General features: G+C 36.1%; 1 protein-coding gene across 4 annotated transcripts in view; it reads left to right on the top strand.

Annotated features, from left to right (window-relative positions):
• KLHL8 (kelch like family member 8) overlaps window positions 1-20,883 on the top strand; it is a 59,519-nt gene extending 38,636 nt beyond the window's left edge. For 2 of the 4 annotated variants that reach the window (XM_032400752.1, XM_032400753.1), the window contains 8 exons: window positions 865-1,413; window positions 2,624-2,810; window positions 7,156-7,299; window positions 8,254-8,365; window positions 14,766-14,934; window positions 15,163-15,322; window positions 17,621-17,822; window positions 18,068-18,312. In XM_032400752.1, the coding sequence (XP_032256643.1) occupies window positions 865-1,413; window positions 2,624-2,810; window positions 7,156-7,299; window positions 8,254-8,365; window positions 14,766-14,934; window positions 15,163-15,322; window positions 17,621-17,822; window positions 18,068-18,191 (1,647 nt within the window). In that variant the 3' untranslated portion in view covers window positions 18,192-18,312. Of the gene's footprint in view, window positions 1-864; window positions 1,414-2,623; window positions 2,811-7,155; window positions 7,300-8,253; window positions 8,366-14,765; window positions 14,935-15,162; window positions 15,323-17,620; window positions 17,823-18,067 lie in introns of all 4 variants that reach the window. The other 2 variants (XM_032400754.1, XM_032400751.1) reach the window with 2 other exon arrangements.
• Window positions 20,884-21,117: the final 234 nt, after the last annotated feature.

Here is a 21,117-nt window from a genome sequence, read left to right as displayed (position 1 = left end):
AATCCCAAGCAGACTCCTCACTGAGTGTGGAGCCCAACGCGGGGCTCGCTCTCATGACCCATTAGAGATTATGACTTGAGCGGAAACCAAGAGACGGATGCCCAACCGACTGAGCCACCCAGGTGCCCCTAAGAGAGGAGATCTTAAAAAGCTCTTATCACAGGGAAAGAAAAAATTGTAATTATGTGAGGTGTTAGTTAATAAACATTGTGGTAATCATTTCTTTTTTTTTTTTTTTAAAGATTTTATTTATTTATTCATGAGAGACAGAGAGAGAGAGGCAGAGGGAGAAGCAGGCTCCCAAGGAGCAGGGAGCCCGATGTGGGACTCGATCCCAGGACTCTGGGATCATGACCTGAGCCGAAGGCAGACGCTTAACCATCTGAGCCACCAAGGCGCCCATCATTTCATTATATATACATATATGAAATCACTATGTTGTATAACTTAAACTTACAACATGTCATATGTCAATTATATCAATAAGACTGGAAAAAAAAATTTTTTTTTAGAAAGGGACTCAGACCTAAAACAAAAATAGTGCCCAACTAGTGCTAGATGATGTGTGTTGCTCTTCTCATTTATTCACAGAATGCTCCTGAAATTTGAGATAATATAGAAAATCATAGTTTATGATTTTAGTATATATACATTATAGACAATATATAGATGATAAGTGGCTTATTTGGCAGAAGAAAATTGCAACTGGCCTAGATTAAAATAAGTGACCAAAGAATTGCATTGTTAAAACAAATACACTAAATCTGCGTGGGTTTTTGTCCTTGCTACCCATATGCTCAATGCTGATCTAAAACTGATTTTTATGTGAAACTGAGTCTTCTTTTGTTTCTTTGCTTTGAACAGGTTGGCTCAAAGCTAATCTCTTGTCACAAACTAGTATTGGCTTGTGTTATCCCCTACTTCAGAGCCATGTTTCTCTCTGAAATGGCTGAAGCCAAGCAAACACTGATTGAGATCAGAGATTTTGATGGTGATGCAATAGAAGACTTGGTAAAATTTGTCTATTCTTCACGGCTCACTTTGACTGTTGACAATGTCCAACCTCTCTTATATGCAGCCTGTATTCTACAGGTTGAACTGGTGGCTAGAGCTTGTTGTGAATACATGAAGTTACATTTTCATCCCTCCAACTGCCTGGCAGTGAGAGCCTTTGCTGAAAGTCACAACCGAATAGACTTAATGGACATGGCGGATCAGTATGCCTGTGAGCATTTTACTGAAGTAGTGGAGTGTGAAGACTTTGTAAGTGTGTCACCCCAACATCTCCATAAGCTTTTGTCCTCCAGTGATTTAAATATTGAGAATGAAAAGCAGGTCTATAGTGCAGCCATCAAGTGGCTTCTTGCCAATCCTCAGCATCATTCCAAATGGTTGGATGAAACACTTGCACAGGTAGGGGGCTGAAATAAGATTGTGTATAGAAATGAAGTGATATGGAAGCAAATTAGATTGCTTCATTGATCGTGAAACGTGTAGATTATCCAAAGGAATATAGAAATCTTTGTGTAATACAATGTGAAAATGGCTTTCTCTTTACTTTCCTATTTATTCACTATGCTATTTAAGGATAAGTCTGAATTTGTTACATTTAATTAGAAATATAATTCTTTGCTTTTTAACCTGAATGTTGAAAATAGCCCTTTGAAATTGTAGTAATAAATATTTTTTTAAGCTGATAGAAACTGGTTCTGAGGAAACAGCTATAAGTATTGTTTTATAATGAAGTTTCTAAATTGTAGTGGATTACTTTCCTATCTGGAAAGAACCACAAACGTAACTTTCCATTTTCTTTCCTCACCAGTTTCACTTCTGTAACCTCAGAAACATGGCTTTTTTCTTACTTACTTATTTACTTATTTACTTACTGTCAACAGGGTATCTTAGTAGGGAGATAATAAATAGGCCTTAGAATTACTTTGAAAACAAGTTTGTCAACAGAAACAAAAAGTTTCATTATCTTGCAGCTATCTTATTTGTGTGTATGCATATGTACTTTTAACTCAAAATCATATTACCTGGTTTGATCATCCCCTTAATCCACTAGAAAATCAATGCATCTTTAAGGGAAGAAAGGTGAGTGTCTCTACTTGAAGTGGGAATGCATCCCTGATTTAATATATAACCTTCCAAGGTGATTGATTTGGAGAAAATAACACTGATTTAATATTATGAATGTTTCTGTGTTCAAGTAATGAAGAAATCCCATTTCCATTTGTTCAGTCTTAGCTTTAAAAGGCAAAAGAACAAAACATGGCAATTTTGTTTTGATTGTGCCTTTTCTCTAGCAGCAGTGGGGCCTTGTGATTATGACACTACCATTTTTGGAAGTAAGAAACTTGAATGAGTACAATTGAATTATTTTATCCAGTCTACTTAAATCTGTATTTAAAGGGGGGGAGGGTGCATTTAACATATAATCTGATTTCATTAGTGCAGACCATACTAGAAATCACTTTAGAACTTGGCTCATTGAACTTCCTTCACATGTTAGAAAGGCTTTGTGTAGTAAATGAGTTTTAAAAAGACAACATAAAATACTACAAAGTAGAGCATAAACTGATTACAACTTAAATTTTACAACTGCAACTATTCATGATCTTAGGTTCGTTTGCCGCTGTTGCCAGTTGATTTTCTTATGGGTGTTGTGGCAAAAGAACAGATTGTCAAGCAAAATCTAAAATGTAGAGATTTATTGGATGAAGCAAGAAATTACCATCTTCACTTGAGTAGCAGAGCAGTACCTGACTTTGAATACTCCATTCGGACTACCCCAAGGAAGCAAACTGCTGGTAATTAAATTACTCATTTTATCATCTCTACTGGAAGGAGTGTATTACCAAACTTAATTGTAAGATGATTAGTATCTGATTGTCTTAAAGTAGTAATTGGCAAGTATGGTTATATAATGTGAATTCTTACTGGACATGATTTAGGTAGTTTTGCCAATAAGCCAATTTTTTTTTAAAGATTTTATTTATTTATTTGACAGAGAGAGAGAGCACAGTAGGCAGAGAGGCAGGCAGAGGGGGAGGGAGAAGCAGGCTCTCCGCTGAGCAAGGAGCCCGATGTGGGGCTCGATCCCAGGACCCTGGGATCATGACCTGAGCCGAAGGCAGACGCTTAACGACTGAGCCACCCAGGCGCTGTAATAAGCCAATTTTTTGAAAAGCCATAAGTCCTATGTACTTTGAAGAGCCTGCTGAAATATCTTTTTTTTTAAGTTTTCTTGATGGTTCTAGCAGAGTTCATTCCTCTGTCATTTGTACTTTTAGAATACTTTGTTTGCACTTGTTTTATTTTACTGTGTTGCATTGAAATTTATTTATTTGACATGTTTTGAGCTCTTCAAAGACAGGTAAATATCTTATTCAGGTTTATATCTCTACTGTCAAGGATGGAACTTGACACATATTTTGTGTTTAAATATTACTAGTTTTTGTGTTTTATCAAAAGAAAGGCACTAAATGGGGCCCCTAGCTGACTCAGTTGGAAGAGCAATGTCACTCTTGATCTTGAGGTCATGAGCTTAGCCCCACGTTGGGTGTACAGATTACAAAAAAAAAAAACAAACAAACTTGAAAGTCACTAAATACATTTAAAATTTGTATAATAGATTGTTAGACTCTTAGAATCTAAAGGTCTAATATTTAAGGAGGCATGCAGTTTTACCTTTATTTGCCACAATTTTCAGACTATATTTTCCTAATTAGTTCATGTTCACTTATGGGTGACAAGTATAAAAAATATATTTGAGGGATGATGGAAGATAAATGAAAGTCCAGGAATTCAGGAAGTGGTACTCTGAACAGAGTTTATCTGCATTTGTTGCTACCCAGTATAGTTATCAAATAAAGAGATCTGTGGAACAGCCTAAAAATAACAACAAAGGGCCGTACTTGATTATGAATAGTGGGATTTTATCTAGGTAAAGAAAATGTGAATGTCATATATGTACCTATGAAGAAGTCGTTCTTCTAAATACAGTTGACCCTGGAACAACATGGGTTTGAACTACATGCATGGGTCCACTTACATGTACATTTTTTTACAGCACTATAAATGTCTTTTCTCTTTCTTCTTCTTTTTTTAATTTTAAGCAGGCTCCACACCCAGCATGGAGCCTAGTGAGGGGCTTGAACTCACAACCCTAAGATCAAGACCTGAGCTGAGGTCAAGGGTCAGATGTTTAACTGACTGAGGCAACCAGGTGCCCCTCTTATGATTTTTTTTAAATAACATTTTCTTTTGTCTAGCTTACTCTATTGTAAGAATATGGTATATAATACATACACAAAATAATGTGTTAACCGACTGTTCATGTTACCAGTAAGACTTCCAGTCAGCAGTAGACTATAGGAGTTAGGTTTTGGGGGAGTCAAAAGTTATATGCAGATTTTCAACTACACAGGAAGTTGGCATCCATAAGTCCTGGGTTGTTCAAGTGTCAACTGTAGTTTAACATGGAAAGGACTGCTTATTCTCCTCTTTTTATAGATTGATGTCAAGAATTAAATTTTTTGAAGTGTAGGGCTTTTTTAAGTTGTGAATCCTGTTTCAGGAAGTCAAGGTATTTAATTAAATTCCTCTTTAAGTTTTAAATTTAAACAACACCTTGGTAGCCTGAGTTATATGCATATAGTAGGCATATAGTAGACCCTTGTATACATGATCTCTTACATGATTGCAGGGAACTTAATGAGTAGGTTTTAGTGTAGGATTCAATACTTACTGTGAGATAGATGGTGTTATTCCATTTTATGGATGAAGAGACTAAGACTCAGAGAGGGTAAAAATATGCCCAAGGCCACACAGAGAAATAGCATAGAAAGGATGTATATCCTGATCTTTTTGTTTCATTTTTAGCTTCCCCCCCCCCTTCATTCCACGTTCCTAGGTGAACTGTATAACTGAAATACTAGTTTCTACTGAAAATCTATTCAATCATTGAGATTACATTCTGGGATTATAATTCCAGCTGTGCCATTAAATATAATTTGGGGCAGATTTTGTAATCTCTGAAGGCCTGTTTATTTATAAATGATTTTGATTTACATGATCTTTAAAGCCTCTTCCAACTTTAAATTTCTTTGACTTAAAGTATTGATTTGGAAAATCAAGGACTGAGTTGGAAAAGATGACACAAGCAATTCTGTACATTTTTTAATACAGTCATTCAGCCAATATTTATTTAGTACCTACCACATGCCAGGTTCTGGGGTAGGCATTAGAAATGCAGATACACCTAGAATATAGCCAGTCCTATTTTGAGAGAACTTGCAGTCCAATATAGGGAGATAGACATGTGAATAAATAAATGCAATGAAGTGGTAAAGGGAAGTTGATATAAGTATAGTGGGGAACACAAAGAGTGGTTATTTTTACCTTGGAAGGGTCAGAAAATGTTTTATAGAGAAAGTAAACCTCAGTCTTAGTTTTGAATAATAAACAGATGTTTTTCTAGGTGCCAGTTAAGGAAAGGGGTATTCAGTTCATTTTTCATCTGTTGAATGCCTAGTACATGCCAGGCACTGTGCTAGCCCTGATTAGTACAAAATGCTTAACATACAGTCCTAACCTATCTTAGACTCTGGAGACAGATATCAGCATAATGGATCATTTCTGTACTGTGTTAAGTGAATGATAGTTACCAAAAATTGGCATTGGAACATCGAGGATGAGCCCTGTATGCATGTTGCGGGAACATGAAGTTTAAGAGAAAGGAAGGGAGAAGATTAGATGGACAGTGCAAGGCCTTTATGCTGTGCTGGGTTTTATCCTGTAGGGCAGTGGTTCTCAAAGTATAAAAGAAGTGGTGGCCCCTGGCCCAGAAGCGTAAGCATTCACTTGGGAACTTGTTAGAAATATAAATTCTTGGATCTACCCCACGCCTATTGATTCAGAAACTCTGGAGGTCAGGACCGTCAGTCTGTGGTTTATGCCTTCCAGGTGATTGTTGAACCACACTGGAGTTTTTTTGGTTTTTTTAGATTGCAGTGAAATATGTATAATCTAAAAATTGTCATTTTAACCATTTTTAACTCTACAATTTAGTGGCATTGGCTAAAGTTTTTAAAAACTACTGATTTAGGTAATAGAAAGCTGTTGAGAGAGCCTTTTAATTAGTTTACTCTGTTGAAGGTCTGAAAGCAAAAAGACTACTAAGTGATAAGAAAGGACAGGATTTTGCAGTAGTTGGGTAATAGCAGATGAGGGCCTGAATTGTGAGGGAGAGGAAGCAGTGGAATTGTGAGGGAGAGGAAGGGCAGGGCCCCTGGGGAAGGAAGAGGTTTCAGGTAGGCGAGGAAGGGTGATCCTTTTGAATAAGTTGGATTTGAGGTGCCTGTGGGACATCAAGTGGAAATGTGGCTTAGATACGTAGCTTGGAAGGCATTATGATACAGATGGAATTTAAAATCAAGGAATGTACTTTTTCTGTGTGAACATAGGAAGTATGTGAGAAGTATGCAAAGGATGAAACATGGGAAACATAGGAAAGAGAAATTATTGGAGACAAAAGACTTCAGTATTATGGAAATCAAGAGAGTTAAGGAGTTTCCCAAAAAGCAGGGTGATCAACATATTGAGTGTTGCATTTGTATTCAATAAGAAATTAACTTAAGGGGCACCTGGGTGGCTCAGTCCATTAAGCATCTGCCTTTGGCTCAGGTCATGATCCTGGGGTCCTGGGATCGAGGCCGCATCACGTTCCCTGCTCAGCGGGGAGCCTACCTCTCCCTTTCCATCTCCCTCTCCCCCAGCTCATGCTCTCGTGCTCTCACGCTCTCTGTCTCAAATATAAATAAATAAAATCTTAAAAAAAAAAAAAGAAATTAAGAGTTTATTGGTTGTAGTTATGACCTTAGCAAGAGCAATTTTACAGAGTGGGTGAAAATCTAAACCATACTATAATGGGATGTTAGCAAACAGAGATAGCTGATGTATCCTATTCTTTGAGGAATTCAAATAAGGGGAAAAATTAGATTTTTAGTAACATAATGACATTGAAGTTATCCAAATAACTCATTTTTTTAGCAGTTCATCAAAATTTTGACTTTCTAAGTATTTTTTTCCACACTAATTAAAAAAAATTAGGGAGCTATAATTTTGATCTGTATTTTCTGGCTTTACCTTTAGGTGTGCTGTTTTGTGTAGGTGGTAGAGGTGGATCTGGTGACCCCTTTCGCAGTATTGAATGCTATTCTATAAACAAAAACAGTTGGTTTTTTGGGCCAGAAATGAATAGTCGAAGGCGGCACGTGGGTGTAATCTCTGTGGAAGGTGGGTCTTATTATTGTCTTAAGTCATAGCACATGATGATAACATTCTTTTAAAATATTTAAACGTTGAGAATTTCTTTCTGTAAGAAAATTGCTAAATTCTAAAATGTTTCACTATATCAATAAAATATTTGTGTGGTGATTTTTTATTTACTTGCCTTATGCCCATAGGTGCTCAATGAATAATCTCTTGCATGTAGGTGCTTGTTGGGAGAGGAGTATTAGGGGATAGGGAGTTAAAATAAAGAGTTAAACTCTTCTGAGTTATATTTGTAAAATAAACTACAAAAAGTGTTTATTGAACTTAATAAATATATATCAGCTTTTTTCTATACCTAATTATTGAAATGAGAGTTTTTTTTACTGGTTACTGAAAATGAAATAATTACAGAACCATGGGTAAATTGTTAGGGGACTTTAAAAAAATAACTTTTTTTTTTCTGATTATAGAAGTGTAAATTCTTTTTGGGAAAATAAAACATTCTAATAAAAATAGTCACAGTTGACATTCTTGTATGTAACCTTTAAAATTATTTATTGTATGTGTATTTTTAATAACTTCATTTAGAAAGTTTGATCATACTGTATTGAATTTTATATTTTCTTCATATAACATTAAGCATTTTTTAATTTTATTAAACATTCTTTGAAAGCATTATTAGTGATTTCATCTACTTAGTAATAAAAAGTTGGGAAACCAAAGTAGGGATAGTGTTTGAGCATTTAAATAACTTCATATCTAACAGCATGTTCCTGGCATTTTATTAAGTAGAAGCTTATGATTATTTTCATTTGACTATTTAAGTGACATTATTCATGATGTTGAACAGAAGAATATTTGTTGAAAATTATCAAGCTATTCTAATTATATTTTGATCTTATGTATATATTATACACATAAATAACTATCAATTTACTTAAGTTGGAATCATGAAAATGCTTCTCTGTTTGACAGGTAAAGTGTACGCAGTAGGTGGACATGATGGAAATGAACATTTAGGTAGCATGGAGATGTTTGATCCTCTCACTAATAAATGGATGATGAAGGCATCAATGAACACAAAGAGGTGAATCAGCATGGAAATTTTTTTGATTTGTTGATGGAAAATAACGCTTCCAATAATTGAAGGGGCCAATTTTCTACTTTTTACGTTTTTAGAAACTTTAAATACTGTCTTAAACACATTTTGTTAAATTTAGCATCCAATGTGATGCTTTGTTATAACTTTTTATATTTTCTTTCTTGAGAATATATTTTATATTTTTTTATGTTTTAGAATATGGTAACGATTAACATAGTTTCCACCTAAACCTGAGCATTGATTTTTTTTTTTTAACTCTGAAATAATTTTATATTTAAGGAAAGTTGCAAAAATAGTAGAGTTCCTGTTTACCAGTGATTCTTAGCAAAAGATGATTTTACTTCCTCTGTGGAATACTTGGCAATATCTGGAGACATTTTTGGTTGTCACAGTTTGGGGGTGGGGATGTTGGGGGAGGGCTGCTGGCACCTAGTTGGGAGAGGCCATGGATGCTGCTATAAACACTATAATGCACAAGAAAGCCCCCCACAGCAAAGAATTTTCCCCACCCCAAATATCAGTAGTGCTGAGATAGAGAAATCCTGCTGTATACTCTTTACCCAGCTCCCATAATGTTGACATCTTACACCATCATAGTACAATTATTGAAACCAGGAAACTAACATTAATACAATGATATTAATTAATATAGATCTTATTCAACTTTTGCCAGTTTTTCCACATATTCCTATGCTTTGAATTTTTTTTTTTTTTGTCTATTTATATTGCCTATTAATCTAATACAGTGTGAATAGTAGAGATGGTAGTTGTTTTTGTCTTATTTCTGATCTTAGTGGAAATGTCTCTAATGTTTCCCTATTAAATGAGATACTGGCTTTAGGACTAAGGCATAGGTATTTTAACATATTAAAAAAATATCCCTCAGGGCGCCTGGGTGGCTCAGTCGGTTAAGCATCTGCCTTCAGCTGAGGTCATGATAAGCTGTGCTCATCACAAGTGTCCTCCTTAATAGCCATCACCCAAGATAAGTGTACTCTTAATCCCCTTCATCTGTTTCACCCATTCCCCACCCATCTCCCCTGTTTGTTCTCTATATTTAAGAGTCTGTTTTTTTGGTTTGTCTCTTCTTCTTTCCCCTTTGTTTTATTTCTTAAATTCCACATATGAGTGAAATCATATGGTATTTGTCTTTATCTGACTGACTTATTTCGCTTATCATTATACTCTGTAGCTCCATCCATGTTGTTGCAAATGGCAAGATTTCATTCTTTTTTGTGGCTGAGTAATATTCCATTGTGTGTGTGCGTGTGTGTATACACACACATATATATACACCACGTTTTCTTTATCCATTTTTCTGTCAGTGGATACTTGGGATGCTTCCATAGTTTGGCTATTGTAAATAATGCTGCAGTGAACATAGGGGTGCCTATATCCCTTTGAATTAGTGTTTTCATATTCTTTGGGTAAATACCCAGTAGTGGATCTTAGGGTAGTTCTATTTTTTTTTTTTTTTTTTTAAAGATTTTATTTATTTATTTGACAGAGAGAGATAGCGAGAGAGGGAACACAAGCAGAGGGAGTGGGAGAGGGAGAAGCAAGCTTCCTGCGGAGCAGGGAGCCCGATGCGGGGCTCGATCCCAGGACCCTGGGACCATAACCTGAGCCGAAGGCAGGCGCTTAACGACTGAGCCACCCAGGTGCCCCAGGGTAGTTCTATTTTTAATTTTTTGAGGAACTTCCATGCTGTGTTCCACAGTGGCTACACGAGTTTGCATTCCCACCAACAATGCACAAGGGTTCCTTTTTCTCCACATCCTTGCCCACAGTGTTGTTTCCTGTGTTTTTGATTTTAGCCATTCTGAGAGGTGTCAGGTAATATCTCATTGTGGTTTTGATTTGTATTTTGATTTCCCTAATGATAAGTGATGTTGAGCATCTTTTCATTTGTTTGTTAGCCATCTGGATGTCTTCTTTGGGAAAATGTCTATTCATGTCTTGCTCCCATTTCTTAACTGGATTATTTGGGTTTTGGGTGTTGAGTTTGATAAGTTCTTTATAGACTTTGGATACCAACCCTTTTTTGGGTAAGTCATTTGCAAACATCTTCTCCCATTCATTAGGTTGCCTTTTAGTTTTGTTTGTTTCCTTTGCTGTGCCGAAGCTTTTTATTTTGATGTTGTCCCAATAGTTTATTTTTGCTTTTGTTTCCCTTGCCTTAAGAGACGTATCTAGAAAGATGTTGCTATAATCAGTGTCAGGAAATACTGCCTTTGCTCTCTTCTAGGATTTTTATGGTTTCTGGTCTCACATATAGGTCCTTAATCCACTTTGAGTGTGTTTTTGTGTATGGTGAAAGAAAGTGGTCTAGTTTCATTTTGCATGTTGCTGTCCAGTTTTCCCAACACCATTTGTTGAGGAGACTCTTTTTTCCATTGCATATTCTTTCCTCTTTTTACGAAGATTAATTGACCATATAATTGTGGGTTTATTTCTGGGCTTTCTATTCTGTTCCATTGACCTATATTTCTCTTTTTGTGCCAGTACCATACTGTTTTGATTACTACATCTTTGTAATATAACTTGCAGTCTGGAACTATGACACCTCCAATTTTCTTTTTCTTTTTCAAGATTGCTTTGGCTATTCAGGGTCTTTTGTGGTTCCATACAAATTTTAGGGTTGTTTGTTCTAATTCTGTGAAAAATGCTGTTGATATTTTGATAGGGATTACATTAAATCTGTAGATTGCTTTGAGTAGGATAGACATTTTAACAATTTGTTCTTATCCATGAGCATGGAATATCTTTCCATTTGTGTTGTCTTGAATTTCTTTCATCATTGTTTTATAGTTTTCAGAGTATAGGTTTTTCACCTCTGGTTAGGTTTATTCCTAGGTATTTTATTCTTTTTTGTGCAGTTGTAAACAAGATTGTTTTCTTAATTTTTTTTTCTGCTGCTTCATTATTAGTGTATAGACCTGCAACAGGGGCTCCTGGGTGGCTCAGTCAGTTAAGTGTCTGACTCTTGATTTCGGCTCAGATTATGATCTCATGGATCTACTTCTGTAGATCTTACATTCTGTAAGGAAAGATACAAATAAAGACATAATTACAAGGGCAATAATTCTTTTTTTAAAAAAAGATTTTATTTGAGAGAGTGAACAAGCATGAGTAGGGGGAGGGGCAGAGGGAGAGGGAGGGGCAGAGGGAGAGGGAGAAGCAGACTCCCTGCTGAGCAGGGAGCATGATGTGGGGCTCTGTCCTAGGGCCCTGAGATCATAACCTGAGCTGAAGGCAGATGCTTACCCGACTGAGCCACCCAGGTGCCCCAAGGGCAATAATTCTAAGCAAAGAGTGCTTGAGAATGGAAAAAATCTTAAGTTCCATTTAAATTAAGATCTGAAAGAATAGAAGAATTTATTCTGGTTAAGTGTTGGTGGATAGAAGGGTGATGGGTGGAAAGAAATGAAATCTGAAAATCTGGAAGTCAACAAGAGCAGAGAGCATTAAGGAAGTCCAGTATGGCTGAAAGATCAAGATGAATGGTGTGAAAAAATAAGGCTGAAAGAATAGGAAAGGATGAGGGCCTTTCAGGTTTGCCAAGAGTTTTTTTTATTTTATCTGGTGAGCTTTCTCTCTCTCTCTCTCTCTCTCTCTCTCTCTCTCTCTCTCTCTCACACACACACACACACACACACACACACACACACACACACATATATATGTTTTTAATAGCAGGGGAATGAAATGGGGAAAGGATTTGAGGAGGACCAGAGTTAAAACAGTTTGGGAGACCAACAGGGTTACTGTAATATTTTAGTCAAGAAATAATGGTGGCTTGGACTAAAGTGGAAAAAGTTGGGAGAGAGAGGACATATTTGAGATATAATTCAGAAGTATACAATCAACAAGATTTTATGATAATCAGATGTGTAAGGTGGAAAGAACAAGAAGCAAGGATGATCCTTCAGTTTTTGGCTTAAGCAGTTGGGTGTGGATAGTGGTATAATTTTCTGCATTAGGAAAAAAAAGACAACAGGATAAAATTTTTGTTTCCCTTGTGATGAGTGTATTTGTTTTCTATTGCTGTGAAACCATTTACCACACACCTAGCAGCTTAAAACAGTATCTGTTTATTAAAGCTCACAGTTCCATAGATCAGAAGTCTAGCAGGTTTGACTGGGTTTTCCACTTAGGGTCTTACAAGGCCAAAATAAAGGTGTAGGCTGGGCTAAGCTCTTATCTGGAGGCTCTGGGAAACAATCTACTTCCAAGGTCATTTAGGTTATTGATAGAACTTTATTGATAGAACTCCGTTCCTTGAGACTGTAGGACTGAGTTTCTCAATTTTACTGGCTATTGCCAGGTGTCACTCTCAATTCCTAGAAGCCACTCCCAGGTCCTTCCCAGGTGCTCCTGTCTGTCTTCAAACAAGCAGTGGCATGCAGAATCCATCTCATTCTTTGAGTTTTTGAGTTGTCTTCTGCTACCAGCTGGAGAAACCTCTCTAATAGGGCTTGTGTGATTAGATTGGGACCATTCAAGTAATCTCCTTTATGCCATATAATGTAGTATAAGCATGGGAATAAAACTAGAGGATGAATATACTGGGGGTGTGTGGGGGGTACATCTTAAAATTTGCCTATCACAGGGAAGTAAGCAGTGAGTTCCATCTCAGATTAAAGTTAAGGTTGAAGAGGGGTGCCTGGGTGGCTCAGTTGGTTAAGCGTCTGACTCTTGATTTCAGCTCAGGTCATGATCTCAGGGTCATGAGATTGAGCCCTGTGTCGGGGAGCCTGCTGAAGATTCTCCCTCTCCCTCTTCCTCTACCCTCCTCCCTCCTCACTCACTTGCAAAAAAATTAAGGTTGAATAGCTAACATGACAGATTTAAGGTAGAAGTTGGATATATGTCTGGAAATATACATTTGAGTTATCATAAATCCATGGAAAGAATGAGGTTGCCTTGGGAGAGAGCGTTTAAGTGATAATAGGCCTTTAGGGAACTTGATAATTTAATGATGGGGTAGAGAGGAAGGCACAGATAAAGGAAACAGAATAGCATCAGCCAGAGATTTAGGAGGGAATTCAAATGTGTGATTTCATGAAAATCAAGGGAGTTTTGAGAAGTAGGAAATAACATTATTAGTTATTTTGGTTTGGGATGGTGAGGGGGTGGGATATTTACTAGGTACACATCTGTCATTATTATAATACCTGTATGTTCTAGAGTGCACACACGTTTACACACCTGCAAATTTTTATAGCCACAGTGTTTTGTAAGTCATTGCTCTGTTCTCAAGAGAAAAGAGATTAAGGGGATTGAAAATGAGTAACAATGTTACCCTTAAGAATCCCTTTTAGGATTCTCTTTGGTAAACTTAGAATCTCGGTTGACCAGCTGCACTCTCCAGTAATATAGCTAATAACATAGCACTAACAATGGGCCAGTCACTTTTAAGTGCTTTACCTGTATTATCTCTGTATCTCCTGTGTCTGCTCCTTTCTCAAATGGGTTACAGATGAAGAAGCAAGGTAGAGGTTTATCAAATACACTGTCCAAAGTACATACCAAGTCAGTGGTAGTTTATAGTTTTAGAATAGTTCAATTTTTTATTGCTGCAGTATTTTTTAAGAAATTGGTATTTTTTTCTGATCATTACAGTGAATTAGCTTTTAACAAGGGCTAAGTCTCCCTCTTTCGAAGAAGAGAAATAAATGCCCTTCAGAAGTTAAGCAATGTGATATAAAGCTTGTAATATAAAAATTGATGTTCTTTTGTGTAGTACCATGAAACCCTGCATCAAAACACGTGCTCTGGGGCGCCTGGGTGGCTCAGTCGTTAAGCATCTGCCTTTGGCTCAGGTCATGATCCCGGGGTCCTGGGATTGAGCCCCGCATCGGGCTCCCTCCTCTGCGGGAAGCCTGCTTCTCCCTCTCCCACTCCCCCTGCTTGTGTTCCCTCTCTCGCTGTGCCTCTCTCTGTCAAATAAATAAATAAAATCTTTAAAAAAAAAAACAACACGTGCTCTGCAATGACTTGAATTTAGAAATGAGATTGACTTCTGACCTCCACAGCAAAACATTTCTGTCAGTTCATTGATCTCTCATTATGCAGTGTTTTACTGTTGAATGTTTTGGATCCCATTTATATTATTTTGTTGGGTTTCACTTTATTTCTTTTGAGTTTAAGGTAACCTGTGTAGGCTGTGCATTATAAAACTCCAGAGGGCACTGTTCACATATAGTCACACAATTTGGCAATCTTGTAGCCATCTATTCAAAAGCCTTGATAAATCTAAAAATAATGGGGGAAAAAACCTCATTGAGGTTTAACAAAGTAAATGACTTTCTTTAGCATATTTTTACTACCTTTTTTCTGGAAACAAAACCGGATGCTAAAGTATGTTTTATTGTCTTTGCAGGCGAGGAATTGCCTTGGCCTCCTTGGGAGGTCCAATTTATGCAATTGGAGGGTTAGATGACAACACTTGCTTCAATGATGTGGAAAGATATGACATAGAATCTGATCAGTGGAGTACAGTGGCACCAATGAATAGTCCCCGTGGAGGAGTGGGCTCTGTGGCTCTTGTAGTAAGTTATGTGGCAGTTGGCTCATGGATTGCATTGTATCATAGCCCTGATACCCTGATAAGTAAAGAAAGGTCTGCTCTATTTGTACCTCCAGGATGCAGATAATGATTGTATACCGTATTGTATACCAGAAACACTGCTTTCTTACACATTCTGCACTACCGATAGGACCACATATAAATCACTTAAAAGTCTAATGTCATGTGTTTTTATTCTTTGTTTATTTAGAATCATGTTTATGCAGTAGGTGGCAATGATGGAGTAGCTTCTTTATCTAGTGTGGAGAGGTATGATCCACATCTGGACAAGTGGATAGAAGTTAAAGAAATGGGTCAACGAAGAGCAGGCAATGGGGTCAGTGAGCTCCATGGTTGCTTATACGTTGTTGGTGAGTGGATGGTATTTCTCTAATTTATTGCAGGATGTACAGTGGTAGTGTCATAAGACAATACAATAACACAAATTATATTGCATTTAGGCTCAAATGGAAGAGTCCTAAGATTTGCTTTCAAATTACTAAGGTTCACATTCATGCTTCTTTGCTTATGCCTTCATGTTTCATGTTTTAGGAGTAGCAAATGCATCTAAGGTAGAGGATTATATTTAAATAAGATATATATTTTTTAATGTAAGAACACAAATGTGCTTTGCTAAAATCTTTAAAGATTTAAGAAATTTTTTTCTCATCTTCATTTCAAGGGCATTATGTTGACTCCTTTAAGCAAAGCAATGGCTATTTCATATGCATAATGGCTGTTGGTATCCCTATCTTGCTTTTTACTTACTGAATTGCAGAATTGGAAGGAACCATAGGGCATTGCTTTCTCAAACTTTAATATGCGTATGAATATTCTGAAGATACTGTTAAGCTGCAGGGGTGGAGCCCAGATTCTGTATTTCTTTTTTTTTTTTTAAGACTTTATTTATTTATTTGACAGAGAGAGACACAGCGAGAGAGGGAACACAAGCAGGGGGAGTGGGAGAGGGAGAAGCAGGCTTCCTGAGGAGCAGGGAGCCCGACGTAGGGCTCAATCCCAGGACCCTGGGATCATGACCTGAGCCGAAGGCAGACGCTTAACGACTGAACCACCCAGGCACCCCTAGATTCTGTATTTCTAACAGCTCCCAAATGATAATAAATGCTGCTTCTGGTCCATTCGGCACACTTCCAGTAGCAAGGTTTTAAAGAACTATGAGATGGGAATAATGATGAAAATTATTAATGAGAACTAATAATGAGAATTATCTTTGAAAATTATTCTAAGAATTAGAGATAGTATATGTGAAGCATCTCAAACTGCATCTGTTACCCAGTAAATGGATGGCAGTATTGTGGTTAGTAATTCCCTCCTTTACAGAGAAAGAAATTGTTCAGAGAGGTTGTAACTAGCATATGTCGCACTTATGTTGATGTAAACTCTACAGTTCTTGATAAGAGAGTGTGGGATATTATTAGCATTGAAATATCTGCAAGTAATAGAAGTAATGCTGAATATTCCAGTGCTTGGAAATATAGGTAACATAATTTACTTTAGATCTTGTCTGATCCTCACAGCTCTGTGAGGTAGCAAAGACTCAGAGAGCATGAATAATTTATCTCATAGTCACACGCCTTCTAAACTAGTGACAAAGCTGGAATTTGAACTTGGGTCTATGAGAAACCAGAGTTCTTGCAGTACACAGTTGCTACCTCTCACAGCTCCCTACTTAGGAGAGCTAAACCCTTTATTGTCATGAAAATATGTTTTGTATCATGGTTGCGGTGGTGAGGATACTGCTGTACACATTTGTCAATATTTATCAGGTTACACACAAAATTGGTGAATTTTATTTCAATTAAATTGATTTAATTAAACTTATTAGAGAAGTTAACTGTTGTAGGTTTTTTTTTTTTTTAAACTGACCTTGTTTCTGCATAGACTGATCATAATAGCAACACTTCCTGTCCTCAGGAAAATAGGCTTAGTTGCTGAAGAGAGTTATTACTCATGTAGACTGAGATGGAGTCTAAAAAGAGGCACATTTATTTTTAAGGGAAAGAACACTGTCAAAATAACAGTCTCTATATTTAACCCTCAGGAATATAATAAGTAGCATTGTTAGAATGATGTATAGAGAGAACTGTCATCATCTAGAATATGTAGCATGAAGATGTAGTTTTGGCAAAAATTGGTGAGATCATTCATAGCCGTCTCTGTAATTATGATGACAATTACAGTATTAGGGGAAACAGTTGGAAAACTTTTGAGTCAAATGATTCAGTGGTAGTTTATGCTCTTCTCAGGTACTCTTACTGTTTAAAAATATAATAAATAACATACAGAGAAGGAATCTCAATACTATCTTACTTACCTCTAGGAGGTGAAGGACAAATTATGAATGTCGTGGGGTTTTTTTTTTCTCCTAAATTATCTGCTTAGATACAGGGACTTCAGTTTTTCTATTTTAAGATTTTTAATCTTAGTATTGAGGTAAAATACTAAATTATTTCAAATTATAGAAAAATGTCTAATAGGAGTTGGTAGTGATGATAGGTAATGGGGTGAATTTTTTCCCAGTTTTCTCTATTTTCTAAAATGTTTTTAAAAGATTGGGTTGTAGAAGCTATTGGATTGAGATTTAATAGTTAATTTCTACGAAATGTACTATTTTTAAAATCTTTTTTTTTTTTTTTATATATATATAGGTGGTTTTGATGATAATTCTCCTCTGAGTTCAGTTGAGCGGTATGATCCTCGAAACAACAAATGGGATTATGTAGCAGCACTTACCACTCCCAGGGGTGGAGTGGGGATTGCAACAGTGATGGGCAAAATCTTTGCAGTTGGTGGGCATAATGGCAATGCATACTTAAATACAGTGGAAGCATTTGATCCAGTGTTGAATAGGTAATTTTCATTTTTTCTGTATGCTTTAATGGGATCTTCCAGTAATTGCTTATTCCAGAGTGCTAAAATACTACTAGACATACCTATTAAGATAAAACATTAGGGATATCTTATGTCCCTGAGGAACCTTGCTGTCTTTCAGAACCAGTCCCAGTAATAGGGAGTTTTTGTCTATGGTTGGTATTTTGAGCAAAGTAAATCATGCTTTGTTTTAAGATAACGTACTTTCTCCTCTGTCTCTTCAGGTGGGAGCTGGTTGGATCTGTGTCTCACTGCAGAGCTGGAGCGGGCGTAGCTGTGTGTGCCTGTTTAACCAGCCAAATTCGAGATGTAGGCCATGGATCCAATAATGTGGTTGATTGTATGTGATTTGAGCTCCAGCCACCAACAATTTGGTCATATTTGATAGGCAAGAAGGACAACCAGGATCTTGTATGACCACCTCTGAATAGTTTTCACTACTGCTAGAGTCTTATTTTAAATGGAAACTGTTGTATTGTGACTAAGTGCAACATTTAGAACGGTAGCTGAACATCTGTTGTAATAAAAGTAAATTTGATACTTCCCGCTTTAGCAAGTAATGGGATAGGGAAGAAAAACAATCTAACCTGAAACCATGCCTCCTCTGAAAAATATTTAAAGTAGTACCAAAACCTTGAAATCCCTCTTTAAAGACATTTTGGATAAATCAAAATGTAAAATGGAATCATTTCTATTTTATCTGAGTTTTACCTTCTCTTTTGCCTAAAAGTGTTAACTGTAGGCAGTGGACTTTTCCTAGAGGGGAGATTAGAACCTATTCATCAACACAAGTATATCAGGACACATAAAAGACCTCCTTTTGAAGATCATTTCTACTTGGTGCTGATGAATTTATGCCTTGCTTTTTTCTAGATGTCGATTTTTCAATTTCTTGGATATTTACAGAAGTAGAAAAAATGTTTACTCTTTCTCAGTGCCACTTGGCTGGATTTTCAGAAGCTTTATGGGAGTGCTGTAAGAAGCTCTTAATTTCAGTTTGACTTGTTTAGGGCACCAAACATCTATTTGAACTAATCCCATCTGAATAAATCTACACTTTTATTTTTTCATCTCATGCAAAAAGGATTTGTTTTATATTAGCAAAAATTGAACCAGAAGAAATATTAGAGGAGAAGGCTTTAGAGTTGATATTACTCTTTTGTCCAGTTGAGAGACCCTGAGAAGAAATGGTGCCGATTACATGACTCCCTGAGAGGAATCTGAAAATATTTCTCTCTTTGATTTAATCATTTGGTTTTGAGCCCAGGATTATTACCTTTCCATTTTGCTCTTTTCCACAATCCTGGTTTTTAAAAAAAACTGGAATTTGGATGTATTTATTATCAGAAAATGAATGCATTTTTACCAAAATTCTTTATAGATTATGGTTTACTGATTAGTTCAAGTCCATTATTACCAATAAAAGCTATTGTTAAAAACAGAGCAAAATTGAAATTTCCTGTTTTTTCTGTTTAATCACCTTCAGTATATCTATTGAACTTCAACTGAAAATATTTCTATGCATTAATTTGAACCCAGGATATTGATAAACCTGCTGACTTAATAGCTCTTCCATGTTTTAGCCAGTATTATAAAATGGCTTATTCATTATATGTAAATATTTGTATAAATATTTATGATGAATATTAAAATATTCTGTTTTGTATTTGCAATGCACTTTGGTACCTCTCTTTCAGGCCTCCCTGAACTTTCCTGTCATCATGCCTCATAATTTAGTGTAGTTCATTGCTGGTTCACAAGGAAGCTGGGGCACTGAGGAACACTACCCCCATCCACCCAGCTCTGAAGTTCATTGCCTACTAACTCTGATGGTCCTCATTAAAATGTAGCCTGGGCTTTTCAGTAAAGTAGGGTAGAAAGCCACATTACAAAAACCAGTGTCTATTGAGTATTTTAGACCAAAAAAAGAAAAAAAAAAATTGTAAGAGGATCTCAGGCTAGCAGAAGAAGGTCTTTCATGAGGCAGATTTAAAAATTCCCAAATTATGCCACTTTTTGCTGTCAGCCTGCAGGCAAGTTTATAAGTCTTTGCTGGATCTGAATCGATGTTCTCTTGTATAACTATAACCATATTTCAGTCATTCCTCAAAACATTTAACTCTCTAGCACTCACTGGACTGGTTATAACTAGCTGGATATGGAGCATAAATCTCAACACCTGGCTTCAACTGTCTGGAATTCTTGTATTATAATGCTTGTCTGGCTATGGTTACGTGTGTTATATTTATTTTGTGGGAGGGAGGATCATGGTCTTATTGTTCCCAAGATTATTTAAAATGGTTTTTTTCTTTAACGTATTTCTGCCTTTGTCACGTGTGTAGAGTTTAGGAACATAAAGGTGTTAAATTTTTTTTTTTTTTAAGGTGTTAAATGTCTATTTCTGGTTTTTACTATACCGTAGTCATCTAACATACTAACATACCCTAGCTACGCATAAAATAGGAACTACTCATAAGGGAAGTAAAGCGAAGTGAAGAAAACATGTGGCTGTCTGCTATATTATGTGTAGATCGTTAGAAGCATAGTTTTGAAGGACCTGAAAATGGTTATGAAAGATAAATAGGGAACCAGTACTCACAGTTTATTAAAAACATTCTTTGAGATATAAAATGAGAATCAGGCTGAAGGAATCATGCAATTAAAAGATGATTAAATTCATAGGAATAAAGAGATGACATTATTAAAAGAATATGGCTACTTAATTGTGAGGCCTTTCATTTTAACCTCAGATGTTAATAAGAAAACCAAAAAGTGATATAGAGATAAAATTTTGAAATGGTGAAAATTTGCATATTATTATTTCTTCAAGAAGTATTGTAGGTGCTTTTGTGTGATTGTCCCATAAAGTTATTAAAGCCACCGTTTTCCTATATTGTATTGCCACTTTAAAAACAAATTACTTGGTATTGGTTTTGGTTAATTTCATTGTACTCTGTGTAACTGATTATTTTAAATTATTTTAAATGTTTAAATAAACTTTGTACTCCCTCTAAGGAATATTATTTTTTCTTAATTCCCACACACATTTTGAATTTATAATGCTGTTAAATGCCTAGATAAGAGATTGTTGAAATTATATCAACTCCTATTGCCAAGGGTAAACTTAAGAATTTTCTTTCTTTTTTCTCTCCATGTCTTACATGATAGAGAATGCATTTAGAATCTAATTCATATCTTATCAGTTAAGAACGTTTTCTGGTTTTTTTTTACATCAGATTCTTTTTTTTTTTTTAAAGATTTATTTCTTTCTTTG

This window comes from Phoca vitulina, unplaced genomic scaffold, assembly GCF_004348235.1.
Source record: "Phoca vitulina isolate PV1807 unplaced genomic scaffold, GSC_HSeal_1.0 scaffold3, whole genome shotgun sequence".
Lineage (NCBI taxonomy): Eukaryota > Metazoa > Chordata > Mammalia > Carnivora > Phocidae > Phoca > Phoca vitulina.
Note: the sequence above shows the minus strand (reverse complement) of the source record. Positions and strands in the feature narration are given on the sequence as shown.